Here is a 15,307-nt window from a genome sequence, read left to right on the forward strand (position 1 = left end):
ATGTCCACATTCAAAAAAGCCTGGTCATGGAAATTCCCACCACAGGAGAGGACATTTGAACCGGTATGGTGGTTCCTCCTCCCTCTTTGTCGTCTCCTTTGTCATCTAGAAGTCTCTGGAAATACACTTTAGAAGATTAAATGAGAATTCCTGGGACTAGAGGAAAATAATTATTGGGGTATCTTCCTCTCTCTGCTGTCCACCCTTCCTCCTTTTGGTCCTTCTTATCACCCAGAAAGGTGACCACAACAGCTTCTGAGAAGAGAAACTTGTGGCGCCTAGGCCCTAAAGGTGTGGAGGCCTTTAGAGTCAAAGGTTTAAGGACGGCCCGTGTTTTGGTTACCCTAACTCCATTTGCATATGCCAGACAGCAGTGGGCGCTTCACCTTTTTAAACTCTCTCACAACCAAATGATGTTGACGACTGTCAAGAGAGAGATGGTGGCAGGGGCAGGAATTGCCTTGGGTTTTCTTGAGCACGCTGACAAGTCTAAAAAAGCCTCTTGAGAATTAATGATTGGTGGGGATGTTAAGTCAGAAAGCCCAGTCTATTCCTACAATCAAAAATTTCTCTCCTTGTACTTGAATTTCAATTTCTCTCCTCTCTACTCTAGGCTGTTTAAGGATAGTGAATAGTGGAAGCAAATCATGGCACGGGGCAGCGGTGGCCTCCACAAATGGTTGGTTCTGCAGTTGACGAATCCTGTTATTTTGCTGGGGTTCCTCCTTCCCACCAGCTCATTTCCTGCTCCTGAGTATACGTGGTATGAAGTGATCACCCCAAGGCAGTTGGTGCTTTTTGGAGGGAAAGCCAAGAAGGATGACCTTTCCTATATCCTCAATGTATCAGGAAAGGACTACGTCATTCACTTGAAGCCCAGGAAGGATGACTTCCTGGTCAAAAACCTTCCACTCTTCACATACAGTTCCCAGGGCAGACGGATCGAAAGTCATCCCTACATCCCTGTTGAATGCTACCACGAAGGGCATGTGGATGGCGTAGCCAATTCGCTTGTGGTTCTTAAGACCTGCTCTGGCTTGACAGGATTCCTAAGTATCAGAGACAGAAATTATGGCATAGAGCCTTTCCACGATTCTTCAGCTTTTCAGCACCTTCTCTACCTGATCAACGAACCAAAGCCTTGTATGTGTGGAATGAGAGCTCCAGTTGCAAAGCGTCAGGCAAAAGAACTGAGGGCGGAAAGGGGGACCCGGCGTGACCCAAGGCACTCAATGCCCTTCCAATGCCCACCTGCCTCAGCCGATGGAATGTCCACATTCAAAAAAGCATGAGAAACCGTTAGCCTGGTCATGGAATTTCCCACCACAGGAGAGGACATTTGAACCGGTATGGTGGTTCCTCCTCCCTCTTTGTCGTCTCCTTTGTCATCTAGAAGTCTCTGGAAATACACTTTAGAAGATTAAATGAGAATTTCTGGGACTAGAGGAATATAATTATTGGGGTATCCTCCTCTCTCTGGTGTCCACTATTTCCTTCTTTTGGTCCTTCTTATCACCCGGAAAGGTGACCACAACAGCTTCTGAGAAGAGAAACTTGTGGCGCCTAGGCCCTAAAGGTGTGGAGGCCTTTAGAGTCAAAGGTTTAAGGACGGACAGTGTTTTGGTTACCCTAACTCCAGATGTTGACAAAGTTGGTTCCTGTCGCTCTTGCAAAGTAAAGGCAGGATTGAACTCTACAGATTCCAAAGAGTAATGCTTGTGGACATTTCAAGGCATCCTCATCCCAGAAATAAATTCCCCCTGTATATAGTCCTTATAATAGGAGCAATTGTAATACGGTCTTTGCTCTAATAAAATTTGCATTTTTCCCCAGTTGCAAAAGCCTTAAGAAGAATGCACTGAAATAGTTTAATGAAATCAAATGTTTCACTCTGTGCTATGTAACCTAGCAGTAATAAAACAGTTTATCCTTGTTGGGTGACTAACTCAGAACTTCAAGGACCGTGAAGTGTCATTTCACTAGCATTTAGGAACAATTAACCATGTGTACAAACTTGGCTTTCCCTCCCTCGCCCTTTTCATCCTGGGGGAAACAGCCAAGACCTAACATGAGAAGAGTCCTGCCAGTCAGGCCAATGAGCCATCAAGTCCAACCCCATGTTCTTACCGTGGCCAAACAGAGGCATGCGGTCAACCCCCAAGCAGGAGCTGAGCACAAGAGTCTTTTCTTGCAATTGGATGGCCAGGGCTGAGGGCAGTTTTGGTTCAAAGCGGCTGGAGGACACCATCTTGGCCAAAACTGAGCTTAGGCTGAGCAAATGATGGAAGAGAGGCACGCTGATATGGCTGCTCGAACTGGCCCAGGAGGGAGTCCCATTGCAGGGGTGGCACTTGCTTCCAAGTAAGTATGCAGAGATGTGCACAACTCGCAATGTATTCAAAGGGCCCCCTCGGTGTGTACAAGCGTACACACACACAAACACACACTGGTGTGGTGTGTGTATGAGTCAGTGATAGCGCAGTAGTTAGAGAGCTGGACTAGGTCTGGGAGAGCTCACAGGGTGGCTCTTGGGCCAGTCACAGTATCTCTGCCTAACCTGTAGGTAAGCCAGCTTGAGCTCCTTGGAGGAAAGATGAGATACAAGAAGAAGAAGAAGACGAGTTTGGATTTGATATCCCGCTTTATCACTACCCTAAGGAGTCTCAAAGCGGCTAACAATCTCCTTTCCCTTCCTCCCCCACAACAAACACTCTGTGAGGTGAGTGGGGCAGAGAGACTTCGGAGAAGTGTGACTGGCCCAAGGTCACCCAGCAGCTGCATGTGGAGGAGCAGGGAAGCGAAGCCGGTTCACCAGATTACGAGTCCACCGCTCTTAAGCACTACACCACACTGGCTCATATAAATGTTAACAGTAATAATAATAATAATATCCAAGACAATAAATGCCACATGTTCCCTTTTGTCTTTACTGTTGAGTGGAAAACGACAAAAACAAGCAGCTCTGAGGAAGAAAAGGTCGGCCCCACAGCAGCCTATTCTCACCCACATCCAGATTCCAACACAGTCCTGGAATAATCTCCTGTACAGGAACTGCTGCAGAATTCAAAGAGGCTCCCCCTCGCCCATAGAAAGAATGGTTGTCAAACACACCATCCAGGTCCCATGATGAAGCCTCAGCTTTCCTGCTCCACCAAAAGGCTCATTGGGGATAGGGTGCCGTTGCTGCCGCCGCTGACCAGTCGCGGTCTTGCTCCTTGTGTAGACCTGTCCTTTTCTGAATGCCAGAGTTCTTGCCCGTTCCCTCCCACCTTGTAGGTTACAGGGCGCTGGACTGGATAAGGCCTCTTGAACATGGCAGGGCACGGGTGGGATCAGGTGGGGAGCCTGGTGGGCCAAGGGGGCTGGGCTGCCCACCTTCCCCTCTGGCAATACGTGGCAGCGAGGAGGGGGTGCCAAAGGAGTGGGAGGAGAGAGTTTCGGGTGCTCAGCCAGAGGGACTCCAAAAGCTCCCTTGCTCACAGCGCCGTGGAGCCCGCAGCGGACTTGGCCTCTGCCTGGCGGCCAGCGGCGGGAAGCGTGCTTTCGTAGAACCTCTTCTGGGACCGCAGGAGCGGCGTCTGGGTCTCGCCGTCTTGGCAGGCCCTGCGCTTCATGCAGCGGAACGTATGCTGGGTCCAGCAGTAAATGGCGCAGTTCAGGAGGCCCTGGGATGACGCCGTCAGAGCCTAGGAGAGAGATGGGGAGATGGACAGGGTCAGTGGCTGCAGCAGAACTGGAGAACAGCAAAATTCCAGTTGAAGCAGCGGAATCCAGCGGTGCCATTTCAATCAGCTCTCCCCCCCCCTCAAGACCATGCGGTCTAGCACCTTAATTTACTTTTTGGGGGAAGGAACACAACGCAGCAGTAAAGCCCTTGATCAGCATGCTGAAGGTCTTGGGTTCGAAACCTGGCACCTCCAGGTAGGTGTGGGAGGAACCCTTGCCTGAAAGCTACTGGTCCAACTCCATGAAATACCGTATTTTTCGCTCTATAGGATGCACAGGGCCATAGGACGCACTGTACCATAGGAGGGGGAGAACAGGGGGGGAATTCTCCCCCTCTCTGCTCAGCGCCCCTACAGGGAAGCGGCAGGATAAACGGAGCCCCTTCCATTTCTCCTTCCGTTTCACTGAAGGGGCGCTGCGCAGCTCTCCCTCTCGGCTGAAGCCAGGAGAGTCTTGCTCTCCCAGCTTCAGCAAAAGGAACCCAAAGCCTTTGGAGCGCATCGTGAGGTCCTGCTGCGCTCCAAAGGCTTCAGGGATAGCCACCTGAAGCCTTTGGAGCGCAGCGGGAACTCGTGCTGCACTCCAAAGGTTTCGGGTTCCTTTCGCTGACCGACCCCTCTCACTCTACAGGCTTCAGCAAAAGCAACGCGAAGCCTCCAGAGCACGGGGGGAGCTCTCCCTCTGCGCTTTGGAGGCTTCGCATTGCTATCGCTGAAGCCAAAGACGCACACACATGTCCCCTTAATTTTTGGAGGGGAAAAAAGTGCGTCCTATAGAGTGAAAAATATGGTACTTTGCTTTCATGTTTAGGCCTAGTCCGTTTCCAGCCTCTCTGGAGTCTCCTATCCTCACTGTTGCTGCTGCTTACTGTGCTTTTCTTCGGCTATCGCCCTGTTTTGCTCCCTTAAATGTATTCCGTCTCCTTATCCACATCTTTAAACAGACTAAAAGGCCTCCTCTGAAATTGTTTGCTTCAGCCCCCCCCCCTTTCGTACCTTCTGCATTCGAAACCAGGTGATTTGCCGCTGCCCCTCCCCAATATAAATCTTTGACATGAAATAACATGAATACTGCCCACGGCTCTCCTCGGGTTGTCTTGGACCTGTTGCTCATCCTCTCAGCCTGACATAGCTCACAGGGTTGGCGTGAGAATAAAATGGCAACACAGGGAGGGGGGACAGTGTAGATTGTCATCGGAGAAGATACGGGGGTAGAAATCCCATAAACCGAGTGGGCCCAAAGAGCAGCCACCTTCACTACCCCCCAAAAAAATCCCCATTTGCTTTTCAGAAGGAGCATCCAGTGCCATTTTGAAAGACGAGTAGAACCTGCAACAAAATGTTGCAGCGGGGTTCAGCACACTGCAGCCCCTTTCACCTCCCCTCCTGGAAAAGGCCTAGTTAAGCATGACAATTCCATTTCCTTCTCCATCCTGTTTTTTCTATAAAAAAACAAAGCCACCTGCCCAAAAGCAAAAGCTGATCAGCATTGTGTAGCTCCTGAACACGCTCAGTACACTTGCCCCGTCCCGCGAAATTTCAGGGCCCAAACTTGGGAGGAGGAGGGGGTGCAGGTGATTATCTCTGCCCTCCCGCCCACCGCTGAGCCCTGAAGATGGAAAGAGGGGGAAGTGGAGGCGGGCAGGACCCTACAAGCCTAGGCAAGAAGTTCTAGCCAGCTTGCTCAGGGCTGAAGCGAACAAGCTGCATGCAGAGTTGTCTTCAGAAAAAATCGTTTTTAAAAAAGGCACTCTCACCAGGCTGGAGATGACAGGCAAACCTGTTCTGTCTTCCCTGGGCTGTTTTAGCATTCCCCTACCCCAACATAATGGGGTTAAACCACAGAGCCTAGAACTTGCCGATCAGAAGGTTGGCGGTTCAAATCCCCGCGACGGGGTAAACTCCCGTTGCTCGGTCCCTGCTCCTGCCAACCTAGCAGTTTGAAAGCACATCAAAGTGCAAGTAGATAAATAGGTACCGCTCCGGCGGGAAGGTAAACGGCGTTTCCGTGCGCTGCTCTGGTTCGCCAGAAGCGGCTTAGTCCTGCTGGCCACATGACCCGGAAGCTGTACACTGGCTCCCTTGGCCCATAAAGCGAGATGAGCGCCGCAACCCCAGAGTCAGCCACGACTGGACCTAACGTTCAGGGGTCCCTTTACCTTTACCCCAACGTATTTTCTGAACTTCTGCAAACCTTGGGTGATGCTTTCCTCCCTCTCGGAAGGTGGACGCTGCAGTTGGCAGGTGGAGAATGAGTTTGCTATCAGTTTTTAGGATTCATTTTAATGTGGCTTGATTACCCCAGCTGCAGTCGGGGCAAAGGGCCCACCCTGCAGGGCTAGCCCATAGATCCCATTGTCCGCAGCGCTGGTCATGTCAGTGGTGCTGTCAGGGGTTGACCTGAGGCTCACATTGTTTCTTTTAGTTTTATTTATTTTCCTTGCATTGACAGCTTCCGTCACGGAGGCCAGAGGGATACAAATGTAGCTCCCTTGCAATCACTGAGAAGCAGTCAAGTACAACATTCCTTGTAATAATAAAAAAAATTCCTTCCAGTAGCACCTTAAAGACCAACTAAGTTAGTTCTTGGTATGAGCTTTCGTGTGCATGCACACTTCTTCAGATACACTGAAACAGAAGTTGCCAGATCCTTCTATATAGTGAGAAGGTGGGGAGGGGTATTACTCAGAAGGGTGGTGGGAATGGGAGATAGGCAGATAGCTGAGAGAGCCTGTTGATGACTCTTAACGACTGTAATAGGTCTTACAGGAAAAGGCAAGGGGTGAGAAGGTGAGAAATGGTTTAGTCATGTATAGTGAGATAAGAATCCAATGTTTTTGTTCAGCCCAGGTCTTTCCATGGTTTTAAGTTTGGTAATGAGTTGCAATTCAGCAGCTTCTCTTTCCAGTCTATTTCTGAAATTCCTTTGTAGTAAAACAGCTACTTTGAGATCTTGTATAGAATGTCCTGGGAGATTGAAGTGTTCTCCTACTGGTTTCTCTGTTTTGTGATTCTTGATGTCAGATTTATGTCCGTTTATTCTTTGGCGTAAGGTTTGGCCTGTTTGTCCAATATAGAGAGCTGAAGGACACTGTTGGCATTTGATGGCATACACAATGTTAGACGATGAGCAATTAAATAGTCCCGAGATGGTATGTGTGATGTTGTTGGGGCCAGTAATGGTGTTGTCGGGGTGTATGTGGCAGCAAAGTTGGCATCTGGGTTTATTGCAGGCTCTGGTGCCAGTGTCTGTGTTAAGTCTGGTTGTAGTATTATTGTGGGTTAGGAGTTGTTTAAGATTGGGTGGCTGTCTGTAGGCAATGAAAGGTCTTCCTCCCAGAGCTTGAGAAAGAGAACTGTCATTTTTTTTTATTTTGACTATGGCAGACCAACACAGCTACCTATCTACTACTGATTCCTTGTAATGTTAGAGAAGACATGTGAAGGAATGTTTGGTCCAGCCAGTTGAAACTTCCTGCTCCTCCTGGCTGGAGTATCCTTCCTTTTGCATGTGATAGAAGGTGAGCGTGACCTTACCTGTCCAGGTAACAAAAGGACAATTCACGCAGCATCCCTCTCTCTCTTTGATTTCCTTCTTCATTGGATCAGCTTTTAGCTAGGACTGCTCTGCTAGCTCTCAGCTAGCAGCAAAACTGGGATTATTACCCCATATGGGGTAGATCCACATGTACATATTGGTAACTAAGTTTGCCTTCAGGGATCCAACTGTGAACTGATGTGAGTAAACTTATTTTTATCCTCTTTGAATAAGATTGTGGCATCTTTATTCTTTTTAAGAGGGATTCAAGGGAATTTACCAGGAACGTACAATTCAATCTGAGACAGATTGAATTGTATAATAGTGAGAGGCTCACACGAGCCTGCAACCAGTTATCTGCTGTGCATGAAAAGAGGAATGTAAACTCTGCTAAATAAAGGAACTTGCTATCACAAGTTAGGAAGGATATTAATAAACAATATATTCTCTCCTGCCACCTTGAACATTCCCACAATCACCTGCTCAGGCACTGACAAGCCCCAGACCTGCTTGTTTTCATCAAGGTAACAGGGCTGCTCCCATTTGAATTTGTATTTCTTATAACCCTATTCAATTTAAAAATAAACAACAACTGTGCATAAAACCATGAAATGAAAACCATATAAAAATGTTAAAATCAGAAATCGGATAACTGTTGGGGGGTGTGAATTCTTAATTGCCTGCATAAGCCTGATGGAAAAGAAAAAAAATTCAGCGGGCACTGAAAACCTGGCACAAAAAGGTGCCTGCTAAATCTCTGGTGGCAGAGTGTTCCACAGGACTGGGCCAATGACACTAAAGTCTCTGCTTCTTGTTGTTGTCAAATTTGCCTCATCAACTCGGGGAACGAGCAAAGACTCTCCTGCAGGTGATCAAGGGTTCAAGCGATCTCTGAGTTACCCTGGACCTAAGTTGTTCAGGGCTTCAAAGATTAGCACAATGCTTACCTCTAAAACACAAAATCCCATGTACGGCCTGGTGTGCTCCAAAGATGTCAGTCTGAAGATTCCAAGGATAAAGGCTGGGAAAATCAAAAGGGGAGGACTCAGTCACCAATAAAATCGCATCGCTGTAGCCCCAAAGTGACTTCAGTAAGGCACAGGTAGGTGTTTTTATTTCCCCAGCCAATTATTTGTTTTACTTATTAAACCTGTATCCTCTCAAAGAAGTCCCAGGGTAGCAAACTTCAAAACTTTAAAGCAGGCTTCCTCAACCTCGGCCCTTCAGAGGTTTTGAGACTTCAATTCCCATCATCCCTGACCACTGGTCCTGCTGGCTAGGAATCATGGGAGTTGTAGGCAAAAAACATCTGGAGGGCCAAGGTTGAAGAAGCCTGCTTTAAATAATACAACTGAAAATACAGTACTTTTAAAACAATTTAAACCAGGGCTTTTTTTCAGATGGAACGGCACCTCTCAGGTGGGCGCCATTGCTATTATAAGAGAACAAGGGAGGCATTCATAGTGAGTGGCCCCTGGAAGGCTGTCCATCAGAGACTGCGGCCCTCAAGGTGACAAAGGTCACCCACCCCTGATTTACATACAACACCCTTTCCCCACTGCCCAATGTTTTAACAATAATTTGAGAGCTTTATCAATTAACCCGAGCCACTGAGGAATCCAAGTTGCTAAATGCACCCCTGGATTTTGTGGGCTCAGAATTCAGCTGAAAAGTCCAACGCACTTACTTATTTTTTAAAAAACCAATACATACCAACACACCTCCCCCTCCCCATCATCACGTTTACAAATCTAAGCTTGCTTCTTTCCTATTCCACCCCCTCTCTTTCCCCCCCTTTGGGTAAAGGTAAAGGGACCCCTGACCATTAGGTCCATCGTGGCCGACTCTGGGGTAGCGGCGCACATCTCTCTTTATTGGCTGAGGGAGCTGGCGTACAGCTTCCGGGTCTTGTGGCCAGCATGACTAAGCTGCTTCTGGCGAACCAGAGCAGCGCGCAGAAACGCCGTTTACCTTCCCACCAGAGTGGTACCTATTTATCTACTTGCACTTTGACGTGCTTTCGAACTGCTCGGTTGGCAGGAGCAGGGACCGAGCAATGGGAGCTCACCCTGTTGCAGGGATTTGAACCGCCGACCTTCTGATCGGCAAGTCCTGGGCTCTGTGGTTTAACCCACAGCGCTACCCGCGTACCCCTTTGGGTACTTGTTGCATTTAGACCGCAAGTCTATGGAAAATGCCCTGTCACTTTGAAAAACTGAATCCATAAACTCCTTAGGAGTTTCAGGCTCCTTCTAAACAAAATTTAGTGATAAGGAAAGGGAAACACAGGGGGGAATCTAGCTCTGAAGGAAATGTGCTTAGCACAACTTGCCCTGCCCCAGAAGCAAAGCAAATAAATCTAAGTGATCCACATAAACTGGATTTGCACCATGTATTTTTGGTGGGTCTTTAAGTGGGTTCCCCCCTCCCCAACATTGTATGGAATAAAAATAGTTGTGTTTATTTATCTGTTTTTTGGAGGGGATTTAAAAGTCTGTGGATTATTAATAATCGAGAATGTCAAATAACACTGGTGAAAGAGTTTTAGCATATTAGACAGACATGGAAGTTCACAGAAGGACATTTTCCAGTCTCCAGCTCCCCTCCCCTTTCATCCAACTTGCATCCCCCCAAAACCTTTCTGGAGCTTCCAAGCTCTAAGGTAAAGGGACCCCTGACCGTTAGATCCAGTCGCAGACGACTCTGGGGTTGCGGCGCTCATCTCTCTTTACTGGCCGAGGTCATGTGGCCAGCATGACTAAGCCGCTTCTGGCAAACCAGAGCAGCACAGGAAAATGCCGCTTACCTTCCCGCCGGAGCGGTACCTATTTATCTACTTGCACTTTGACGTGCTTTCGAACTGCTAGGTTGGCAGGAGCTGGGACCGAGCAACAGGAGCTCACCCCATCGCGGGGATTCGAACCACCGACCTTCTGATCAGCAAGTCCTAGGCTCTGTGGTTTAGACCACAGCACTACCCGCCCCTAATTTTCCAGAATGCCTTTTTTGTGGGTTATTGGGAGAAAAGGTAAGGAGGAACATTGTTTTATTTATTTCCTTTAAATTAATTTATCTGAGAGGACAAGCCACATATATATCTATATCTACTTATCCGGGAGTAACGCTCATTGACTTTCTAGACACGTAACAAGGCAGACTGTCAAAGGCAGGGCATTCCCCAGCTTTCCTTACCTGGACCCCAGCAGCAAAAAAATATCATGGGGTACAAAAACACTCTTTGCTCTACCATCTTAATCATCGCCCACTCCTGATCGCCCACATAGCCAGTTGAATTCAGAAACCTCTTGTATAGCCCTCTGGCTTGGATAAGTAAAACCTGCAGAAAAACCAAAACCAGTTATCAGAATCTACTATAGTCATACCTCATGTTACAGACGCTTCAGGTTACGTGCTTTCGGGTTACAGACTGCGAGAAACCCGGAAGTACCAGAACAGGTTACTTCTGGGTTTCGCCGCTCGCACATGCGCTGAATCGTGCATGCACAGAAGCACCGAATTGCGCCTGTGCAGATGCGGCGCTTCAGGATGCGAACGCTGCGGGTTGCGGACGTGCCTCCATCACGGATTACGTCCACAACCCGAGGTTCCACTGTAGTTCCTTCTGATCACGTTTAATGCGGAGGGTGTGGGCTCTAAGCCCCAGGCAGCAATGAAGCCCAGGATGAAATACACCCTGACTTCATCAGAGGAAGGTGTTGCTATAAATCTCACTAACATGAGCAATACACTCAATGTGTAAATAAAATAAAATTCAGCACAACCTTCTGCTTATAATAGCAATGAAGTAGATGAAACAGGTAGCACTAAAAATACAGCAAAATCGCATCTGGCATGTGAGTTACATTTAGGTCTGGGCGATATATTGATACAGCGTCCAAAAGCGGTTTGAAGTCTATACTGTGATACTGGCATCATAGTTTTTGACCTGGCAATATATCGCAAAACGTGATGTGTGTGTGTGTGCTATGCAAAAATCACAATGTGGGGGAAACCGTGAAGCCAGCCAATGCCTCTACATAGCTCCAGCCTTATTTCAGACAGCATGATACATCGGTATATTGCTATGTTTAGCTGGTGATATATTGCGATGTTGGAAACCAGATATTGCACAGCCCCATATATGCAAAACCACATATACTTGAACTGCCCTCCTGTGACCCTTCTTACTTTCCTGAGCCGGCACAAGAGCAGACCTTACCCCCCCCCCCAAGCAAGACAGAGAGTTTTTAAGCACTCTGTTTTCCTTACTGTGCAAGTCTCATTTAGCACACAAGCTCTGGGATGCTCTCACGAGATCTCGTAGGGCCATTTAAGTTCCCGTGAAATCTTGTGAGAGCATCCCAAAGCCCAGTAGGCAACGTGGGGTGCTTAAAAGCTCTTTCCACATCAGGAATACACAGCACAAAATTTGTTGAAATAAAAGCAAATACTGAACCAAACACGTCTAAATGTCCAGAGTTGGTTCTGCTCAGCCTTTCTGCACGAGGTAGCACTAAGTTACAGTTCAAACCCCTGGTGGCCAGGCTTGTAATAATGAGATGCTGGAAGAATCGGGGGGGGGGGGGCTGCTTCTTTGACAAACTGGTACAATGAAGTATGTTAAGCAGCACTTGTGGAAAAATTGACTAACAGAATAAAATTCACACATGATTTAAATCACAAAGACTCTTTTGCAATAGACAGGAACAGCTTTATTATGTACACAGCTAAAAATGAAAACAGAGGACTGCCTTCACATTATGAAACTGTTGGGTAAGCATAAACTGTATAGTTATGGGTTTGCAGGGAGCAAGGGTCTCCTAAAATTCCTGGGTGCCCGGTTCTCCCCACAGTTTCTGAAATTAGTAAATGAGGGGTTCGGTTAAAGGATTTGGCAAGGCCTAAAAAATAAGTCAAGCCAGCTTCCTCAGGAGATTGGCTGAGAGAGGTGCCGACATTGAAGAACAAAAACAGGCGATGGCAGAAAAGGCGGGACATTCAGTTTCAGGCAAGAAAGGGGATAGACTCCAGCTGTGCGCTGGTTTGCAAAAAGCAATAGCAGAGCTGGGAGAGGGAGGCTGCCAGGATTACAGGGGGAGTGATGTCACCCCAGGAAAAAAATATCTATGATTCCATGATTCTACTGGGGGGAGTTTGTGGGGAGTGTTGTCCCAAACTGGGGTTCCCTGAAGTCTCACCACCTGCGCTGCCTGCTCCCCCTTTCCATTTTAAGCCTGATGGACTAGGCCCTACGGTCCCTCTGGGTTGCAACACCAGTCTGTAGCTCAGTGATACTGGATAGTTTTAGAAAATTTACAGTTACGTTGTACTGGAGCTCTATATAAGCAGGCCGACTGAACCCTTCAGTTCAGTTCTGTCCTGGCCTGTGAATAAACAAGAGCTGTTTGAAGAATCGCTGTGTCGTCTGATATGTTAACCCACAACCTAACACTGGCGACGAAGGTGGGATCCATGGACACCAGAGCACAGCCAGATGCAGCCACTCTCTAAGCTGAATCACTGAGCTGAATCACTGAACGTCACTTTCGATCCCTTATTTGCATAACTATCTACAGTATCCCCCTGCTGGCCCAGGGTGAGAACTTCAGCACATAACAGATACAACATCTGCTTTGCATGCAAAAGGTCCCAGGTTCAGTCCCCGAGAGCATCTCTAGGTAGGGCTTGGGCGAGAACCCAGTCCAAAACCCCAGAGAGCTGCTGCCAGTCAGTGTAGGAAATATTGACCCAGATGGGCCAATGATCTGTACAAGGCAGCGTCCCATGTTCTGCCAGCTGATCCTAAGGGCCTCAAGGCTTGACTCTCCAGTCCAGCCAACTTGTCTTGTGCCTGAGTCTTTCCTGTGGGTACTGCTTTGGGTCTTGATCTCTGCCTAGTTTTGATTCTATGCCCCTATCTCTGGCCCTTCTCGCTGTTTCAGAACCTGAATTCCTCCTCGAAATAAAATTTAAAAAAATTATTCCAGTAGCACATTGTTGTTGTTTAGTCATTTAGTCGTGTCTGACTCTTCGTGACTCCATGGACCAGAGCACGCCCGGCACTCCTGTCTTCCACTGCCTCCCGCAGTTTGGTCAAACTCATGCTGGTAGCTTCGAGAACACTGTCCAACCATCTCGTCCTCTGTCGTCCCCTCCTCCTTGTGCCCTCCATCTTTCCCAACACCAGGGTCTTTTCCAGGGAGTCTTCTCTTCTCATGAGGTGGCCAAAGTATTGGAGCCTCAGCTTCACGATCTGTCGTTCCAGTGAGCACTCAGGGCTGATTTCCTTCAGAATGGATGCGTTTGATCTTCTTGCAGACTCTCAAGAGTCTCCTCCAGCACCATAAGGTATGAGCTTTCGTGTGCATGCACACTTCTTCAGATACCTTATCTAAAGAAGTGTGTATGCACATGAAAGCTCATACCAATAACAAACCAACTGTTCCTAAGGTGTTACTGGAAGAAATTTTTTTATTTTGTTTCGACTACGGCAGACCAACACAGCTACCTACCCGTAACTGAATCCCTCCTGTTTTAGACCCCACCCTGGCTTCTAGAATACCTCCCTGCCCACACCTGCAATTCCAGATCACCTGGAGCCCAGCTCTGCTTTTCCTGAGGCCACCTTTTTTGCAATCAGCACCTGTGTCTCTTACCAGGATAGCAATGAAGCTGGCCAGGAATGAGATGAAAAACACTCCGATGCCGTAAGAGAACATCACACCGCAAGGATGTTGATGGGGACCCGTGATGAACTTGACTTCTGTGTGCATCAAAAGGCACCTGCCGGACAGAAACGAGATAGAAGGTCCATAAATAGCAACACCCTAGTGGTCCCGGGCCCTAAAGAAGTCAGATTAGCCTCAACCAGAGTCAGGGCCTTTTCAACACTGGCTCCAGCCTGGTGGAATGCTCTGCCTCATGAGACCAGGGCCCTGAAGCATCTGATTTCTTTCTGCAGGGCCTGTAAGGCAGAGTTGATCTGCCTGGCCTTTGACTTGGAATCAACTTGATTCCCTCCCCCTCCTTCTTTTCCTTTCTCCTTCTGTGATGGAACTCCTATTTGGGGACTTCCCTAGCTTTTTTCTGGCCCACACAGGACCATTCTGGGTAGTTGACTTTGGTGATGATTTGACGTTTTCATCCCCAAAAAAGTTTTTGATTTGAGTTTCTACTGAAATGAGGCTGCATTTTAATGTTGTATTTTAATATTGTTTTTATGTTGTATTTAAATTAATTGTTTTTATACCTGGTGTTAACTGCCCTGAGCCTTGGCTGGGGAGGGTGGGGTAGAAATAAAATACATTATTATTATTATTATTTATTATTAGAAGGGGACCCTGGTCCCTGATAAAGCACAATATGGACTCACAGTCCAGTGGGACAGGCTGCAGAGGCTCACACCGGCAGGGCCAACCATTGTCAAAAGGAGGCACCCAATTAGAGGCACCCCAAGTAGCCTGATCGCTATAGCCCATGAGTGGATAACCTCAAGGCTGGATTACTGCAACACGCTCAATGTGGGGCTGCCCTTGGAAGCTTCTGCTGGTGGCCAGAGTGCTGATGGGGCCCCTGGCTGACATCTCCAACTCGGCCAGGTTCCAGCTCCTTGTATTATTTTACAAAGCCCTGAATGACACAGGTCCAGGGTATCTCAGGGGCCATCTGAACACTTATATCCCAGCTTGATCACTGAGATCACCTGCAGGAGCGTCGTAGTTGGCGAGGCTCATCTGAGATCGACACAGAAGCGAGCCTTTAGTGTCATTAGCCAGCTCCTGCGTAAGGCTCTGTCGAGAGAAATTCAACCTTCACCTTTTATACTAATTCTCAAATGTTTACTGAAAACTTTTATTTGCAGCCAGGCTTTCTTTTTCCCCCTTTCTGTTAAAAAATGTATTTTTCTTTTTATTTATTTAAACAAGGACATACACCGCAACAACACACAAGAAGAGAAGAACAACAAAATTGAATGAAAACTAAAATTAAACACACACAAAAAAAATTCAAATTTGGTTGTTTCATTCACATTCTGCAGGGAAAA

At 47.7% G+C, this 15,307-nt stretch overlaps 1 protein-coding gene across 1 annotated transcript in view; it reads right to left on the minus strand.

The window, feature by feature from the left end:
• Nucleotides 1-2,904: 2,904 nt before the first annotated feature.
• The window catches only part of TMEM116 (transmembrane protein 116), a 38,896-nt gene continuing 26,493 nt past the window's right edge, over nt 2,905-15,307 (minus strand). The window contains exons 8-11 of the mRNA XM_082230382.1: nt 13,920-14,046; nt 10,456-10,600; nt 8,211-8,284; nt 2,905-3,686 (exon numbers count right to left, since the gene is read on the minus strand). Coding sequence (XP_082086508.1) covers nt 3,477-3,686; nt 8,211-8,284; nt 10,456-10,600; nt 13,920-14,046 — 556 coding nt within the window. The 3' untranslated portion in view covers nt 2,905-3,476. The remainder of the gene's footprint in view (nt 3,687-8,210; nt 8,285-10,455; nt 10,601-13,919; nt 14,047-15,307) is intronic.

This window comes from Podarcis vaucheri (assembly GCF_965113315.1).
Source record: "Podarcis vaucheri genome assembly, chromosome: 7".
Taxonomy (NCBI): Eukaryota; Metazoa; Chordata; class Lepidosauria; order Squamata; family Lacertidae; genus Podarcis; species Podarcis vaucheri.